General features: G+C 33.2%; 1 protein-coding gene across 1 annotated transcript in view; it reads left to right on the forward strand.

Annotated features, from left to right (window-relative positions):
• The window catches only part of SOS2 (son of sevenless homolog 2 (Drosophila)), a 124,022-nt gene that overhangs the window by 68,227 nt on the left and 49,182 nt on the right, over positions 1-6,613 (forward strand). Inside the window, exons 8-11 of the mRNA XM_012663749.1 lie at positions 1,787-1,914; positions 2,394-3,049; positions 3,752-3,833; positions 5,602-5,724. Coding sequence (XP_012519203.1) covers positions 1,787-1,914; positions 2,394-3,049; positions 3,752-3,833; positions 5,602-5,724 — 989 coding nt within the window. The remainder of the gene's footprint in view (positions 1-1,786; positions 1,915-2,393; positions 3,050-3,751; positions 3,834-5,601; positions 5,725-6,613) is intronic.

The following is a 6,613-nucleotide window of genomic DNA, read 5'->3' on the forward strand; positions in this document are numbered from 1 at the left end:
GGCCTATGTGGCTATTTTAAAATGACATGTAGGCCAGGCATGGTGGCTCACACCTGTAATCCCAGTACTTTGGGAGGCTAAGGTGGGAGGATCCCTTGAGGCCAGGAGTTTGAGACCACCCTGGGCAACATAGCAGCGAGACCCTGTCTCTACAAAATAAAAAAAAAAAAGCCAGATGTGGTGGTTCACACTTATAGTCAGTCCTATCTACTTGAGAAGCTGAGGTGAGAGGATCCCTTGAAACCAGGAATTTGAGGCTGCAGTAAGCTATGATCTCACCACTGTACTCCAGCCTGAGTGACAGAGCGAGACTCTATCTCTCAAAAAAAAAAAAAAAAAAAAGGCGTGGAAGAGTTTGTTTGAGCAGCCTTAAAACCAAGTAGACAATAGAAATTTTCCTCGTACCTTTTTGGTAGAATCTTATAATTAATGATAATTTGGAAATTTAGATCAACAAAACAATTCAAGTGGAGCTGAGAAGGATCTTTTTGTAAGAACTCTTTAAAGCAGCAAAATAAGTGATTTTGCTAGTAATTTTTACCTTTAAAAATCAGAATAACCAAACACTGATCCTTTTTCAAACTTTCTGTGGTATTTTGACTTTTCTCCATTTCATACTTTCAATTCTTTATTCTTTAATCTAGAGATTAACGTATTACTTCTCATAGTCACTTAAATTATTTCCATTGTTAATCTTTTGATGGCAAGACCTCTACATGTATCTTTAAAAACAAATCAGATGGCTCTGTGTTCCATATAATTTTTAGAACATGTAAATGAAAGGTAATGGACCAAGTTCTCAAACAATATCTAGTCATTTCCTTGCTGAGGAAAGGGAGTCATTGCCGAATGCTTTTGAGATTGTTCTTGAAATATAAGGAAAATTTTAATTTATCACAAAACTTCTAGTAAGTTCGTTTAAAAACCCAAAATAGTTTTAAATTTTTAAAAATTTTCTGAAAGTGATCACAAATTCCTATATTCTTGCATAAATGTATATTTATATCTATATAATCTATATAATGCTCCACTTTGAACTCTTCAGTCAAAAAAAATTGAAACACTGTAGCACAATCCAATCTGAATTATTTATGATAAGGTAAATTTTCTTTCTGAGAGTGAGATGTAAGAGAATTTTTTGGATAGATAAAATAAAGCTGGAGTTTTGGGTATTAAATCAATTTACAAATCTTATTTCTAAGGGTTAGTAAGATACAATATTAATTTTCATGGTTTCTTGGTATTTACTAGAGTGGTTGAATTTTATGTTGTAAAAAATATTAGTGGAATCCTTTGTGAGATGCTCTTTGAAGAAAAGTTTATGACTGATTGAAGTGTTAAAGTTAATACTTGATTATGTTGTATAACAAAGATTTGTAAGCTTTTTGAAATTACTAAAACTTAAATATTAGAGAATATGAAATAATTTGTAGGAGTTTATCTTATTCTATTCATAGTTGAATAAAAGTGACTTATAAGTTTTATGTTTAAGATGTTTTGCACTCTTTTTATATATGTGGAAAATGTCCAAATGGTTTCTACAGTTGCTTTTTTTACTAATCGCTATGCTAACAGTACTTTGTATTGTATTTATATGTGTAGAAAGAGGGTTGGTTTCAGGGGTCCAGAAGTATGCATAATTATATAAAACTGTAAGCTTTCTTATTAAGTATATTTAAAATGTATTTAGAGTTGATAGTATTTGTTGCTGTTTTTTCTAGATACTAGAAAGTTGGGGGAAGAATCCAACAATGCAGTTTTAATTTTTGTTTTTGGTTTTTCTTAGCAATTGAAAGCATGTAGCGAAGAGCAAGAAGACAGAGAGTGTTTGAACCAAGCTATTACTGCTCTCCTGAATCTCCAAGGTAGCATGGACCGAATTTACAGGCAGTATTCACCTAGACGTCGACCTGGGTAATTCCAAACTGTTGAAAATATGAATGCTTCTGCATACTTCACTGTATCTGGTGCCAGGTTTTCTAAAGAAGTATGACGCATTCCTGAAAGTTATACTTTTCTTTCACATTTTTCTTTTCGTCTTTTAGTCTTAAGATTAGCATTGCCATATTGTTAAAATATACTTAAGAAATTTTTTAAAAGATGTATTTAATAATTTCTCATATAATCTGTAAAATTTAAGATTCCTTGTAATTTTAGTTCTTAAGGCATTAAAAACGAAATATAGAGCCTATAGTTCTTCTCTTTCATAATAATGAAATTGAGGCATGTATCATTTAGTGGCAAAGTTTGAAGAAAGTAAATGCTGTGTGTAAAGTCTAGTGTTTGGTTACTTAATATTTTTGTCACTCAATTTGAGGTAGTTTATACTTGAAGTAATTACGGTTGCCTAGCCATCGAATAGGCTAAATTTGTCTTGGTATTTTTGTTTTTAGGGATCCTGTTTGCCCTTTTTATAATCGTCAATTAAGAAGCAAGCACCTGGCTATCAGAAAAATGAATGAAATTCAGAAAAACATAGATGGATGGGAAGGCAAAGATATTGGACAGTGTTGTAATGAATTCATTATGGAAGGACCATTGACAAGAATTGGTGCTAAACATGAACGGCATATTTTTCTCTTTGACGGCTTAATGATCAGTTGTAAACCTAATCATGGCCAGACCCGACTTCCGGGTTACAGTAGTGCAGAATACAGATTAAAAGAAAAATTTGTCATGAGGAAAATACAAATCTGTGATAAAGAAGATACTTGTGAGTACAAACATGCTTTTGAATTAGTATCCAAAGATGAAAACAGCATAATATTTGCTGCTAAGTCTGCTGAAGAGAAAAACAATTGGATGGCAGCCCTTATTTCTCTTCATTATCGTAGTACTCTAGATCGAATGCTAGATTCAGTATTATTGAAAGAAGAAAACGAGCAGCCGCTGAGATTACCAAGTCCAGAGGTGTATCGTTTTGTAGTAAAAGACTCTGAGGAAAACATTGTTTTTGAAGACAACTTGCAAAGTCGAAGTGGAATCCCCATTATTAAAGGAGGAACTGTGGTGAAATTAATTGAAAGGTTAACATATCATATGTATGCAGGTATGTGAAACTCATTCTAAATGCTTACCTAGGGCCTAGGATCCAAAAGCTTTTTAAGGATGTTCAAGAATATTTGAGGCTTGGGAAAAAAAAATGTATTGCCTCCAAAATATAAAAATACTGCATGAGCAAAAGGAATAAATAGCTTTATGTTTCTAAAAATGTAACAATAACTAGTAAATATTCATAAAATTTTCATATTCATGAATCTTGAATTGAAAACAATCCTCATTTATCAAGAAATACCACGGGCTGGGTGCAGTAGCTCACACCTCTAATCCCAGCCCTCTGGGAGGTCAAGGTGGAAGGATAGCTTGGGGCCGGGAGTTCAAGACCAGCCTAGGAAAGAGGGAGACTCTGTCTCTACGAAAAATTTAAAAAATTAGCGGAGTGTGGTTGGTTGCATGAGCTGATAGTCCCAGCTACTTGGGAGACTAAGGCAGGAGGATTGCTTGAGCCCAGGAGTCAGAGGCTGCAGTGAGCTATGATTGTGCTGCCACACCCCCAGCCTGGGTGATAGAGCAAGACTTCATCTCAAAAAAAAACAAAACAAAACCAAAAACCACAATTGGCTAGAAAAGCCACAGTGGGAGGAGCCAAAGAAAGAAGAAAAAGGAATGAAGGCCTCCAACATAGGGTACTCTGAATTAACTAAACTGAGTAAATTAAATGTGAAACCTGTTTTATGCTCTGCCTTTTCAGATCCCAATTTTGTTCGTACTTTTCTTACCACATATCGTTCGTTTTGTAAACCACAGGAATTGCTAAGCTTACTGATTGAACGGTAAGAAAAATATGTTTCACTCACCTTGACATTTTGTGAAAAGTTAACTGTTCATTTTATGCCTTGCAAAGTACCTCGTACATAATACATACTTGAGTAGTTATTGAACATAATGTATTTGTCAGTATTACTGTTCTCTTCAAATAAAGTGTTCCCTGAAATCCCTGTTTATAATAGAGGTCTTTTCATCTCTTAGCAATATTTCAGATGGTAACCTGAAAGACCAATTTAGAGGATTAAAAAAACTTAGCATTTTTATGAAAATTGTTCTGGTCAATAAAATGATCCTTCCTTAGAAGAGACTTTTCTGCTCTTCACTTTTAAAACTTGTTATGAAAAATTTCAAAACATATACAAGAGTGGATAGAAGAATAATAAACCCATTTATCCATCATCCAACTTCAGTAATTATCAACTCATGTTTCATCTGTTTCCCTACAGATTTAAACACCCTACCCTCAGGATTATTTTGAAATAGATCCCAGACTACATATTTCATCTGTAAATATTTCTCTGTGTATCTCTAAAAGATAAGGACTCTTATTTTTAAAAATCACATATCATTATTAAACCTAAAAAATTAACAATTCCTTTATTATTAATTTTTAAAAAATAAGTTTTGGGTTGAATTTTTTTCTTAGTATTTTAGTGATATTTCAAATGCTTTATAGTTTAAAATATAGAATCTGGACTATTTTTGTTTCACATTTAGATGATTTTTGTTTCACATTTAAAAACTTATTAACAGAATTTATCTTGATTTCTATCACTGTGTCGTTCTGTGAAACTAAATTTACCAGACTGAATCAGTGTAATGCGCTATGAAGATCTATTTAGTCCTATTTCTGTATCCAAAATAAGGAAAACACACTTGTTAGATTTATATTTTAGCTATATTTCCCATGATTAGTCTAGGTTTTTTTTTTTAAACTTTGATTTTTATCTTACCCACTTAGGTATATTCTTTAAAAATTGTTAAAATGTCAGTTTTGGCCTTCTGTTTGAATTTATACTCATTTATTTAAGGAAATTTAATTTATCTACTTTAATAACATAAATATTAAGGACAGATTATTTAGATAAGACATTTCTGTCATGTTCTTTAAGGAGGTTATACTCCTTATGGGTTCTTTTCTTGGCTCTTTTCCATAGGCCTTTTTGTGTTGATCAGTGCTAGTTATAAAACTTTTTGATAAAAACACCTTAGCACTGTATAGCCCAGGGCAATTTTTTGTAGCATGTCATACCTTAAGGCAGTGGTGTCCAATCTTTTTGGCACCAGAGGACTGGTTTCATGGAACACAATTTTTCCATGGATGCAGGGTGGGTAGGGGTGCAGCTCAGGTGGTAATGAGAGTGATGGGGAGATGGGGAGTGGCTGCAAATACAGATGAAGCTTCGCCCGCTCACCCGCCACTCACCATTGATTGCTTCTTTGTTGCTAGTCTCATGTCTAAATTTAAAGCATAACTCAGCAGTCCCCAGCCTTTTTGGCACCAGGGATCAATTTCATGAAAGACAATTTTTCCAAGGGGTGGGAGGAGGTAGAGCTCTGTGGCCCAGTTCCTAACAGGCCACAGACCTGTACTGGTCCTCGGCCCAGGGGTTGGGAACCTTAGCCTTAAAGGAAGTTTAAAAAACAATAATTGTACCTTTCATTGAAGTGGTAGGAAAGAGGATTGCTCAGTCAAAATATTCTTCCTCTTGTATTTTAAATACTTTTCATTTATGTATGCACAGATTTCTTTCCTTTTGCTTTTCTTCTTAGATTTGAAATTCCAGAGCCAGAACCTACTGAAGCAGACAAATTGGCAATAGAGAAAGGCGAGCAGCCCATCAGTGCAGACCTTAAAAGATTTCGCAAGGAATATGTCCAACCAGTACAACTTAGGTTTGGCCTAAATATTATATTTTTTATGTGTCATTCAATTTTCAATACATAGTTAACACAAAAGTTCTCAGCTTTTAATTCAAATGTAGGTATTATTGTTAAACAGTAGTTAAGTTAAAGTTTCAAAGTTCTTTCTCTATGTAGCTACTCTTAAATACCATGAAGAAATTTAACTATTTAAATATATAGTTTATTTGTATTGGGTATCTCTGGCGCGTGACATATTATGCTTAGAAATCAGGATACCTCTTTATTATTGTTAAGGAAAAATTATAAAATTTCAAATGGGCTTGCTTACTGTCAACCTTTTTTCACACTTTTTTCCTTCGTGTCCCATTGTGACCACCTAATAATCCTGGGATTTTTTACAGTTTATACTATTTGTGAAGTTCTAGTTCTTTTCCCAATCATCTTTCACAATATATATAGACATTGGCTACTTTATTTAAGAAATCATTGCAGTAATTTCTAAAAATGTATTTGATTATAGTAACTGCCAGTTGTTAAGTACTTGTTGTGTGCCATGCATTAATTACCCTAAGTGCTTTAACTTTTTTATCTCATCTTTACAACACAATTACTATTCCTACTTTATATATAAGGAAATTGAAACTTAGCAAGATTGAGTAATTTGAGCTAGATCATATAAAGGGAGTGGCAGAATGGGATTTAAATCTATATTTGAGTTCTTTACTCAGTGTGTTTTTTTTTTAATACCACCTAAGCATTGAAAATTAGAAGCTTCTTTGACTAACTTTCTTTATAGTCCAAGTGAGAACCAAAGTATTATCTACTCATTGGAAACCAAGTTGTTTTATTAATTATATATGATCTAAATATTTTTTCTCTCTAAATGTTGAGTTTCCTTGATTACTGTTGACCAATAAAT

Source organism: Propithecus coquereli, unplaced genomic scaffold (genome assembly GCF_000956105.1).
Source record: "Propithecus coquereli isolate 6110/MARCELLA unplaced genomic scaffold, Pcoq_1.0 Scaffold83, whole genome shotgun sequence".
Lineage (NCBI taxonomy): Eukaryota > Metazoa > Chordata > Mammalia > Primates > Indriidae > Propithecus > Propithecus coquereli.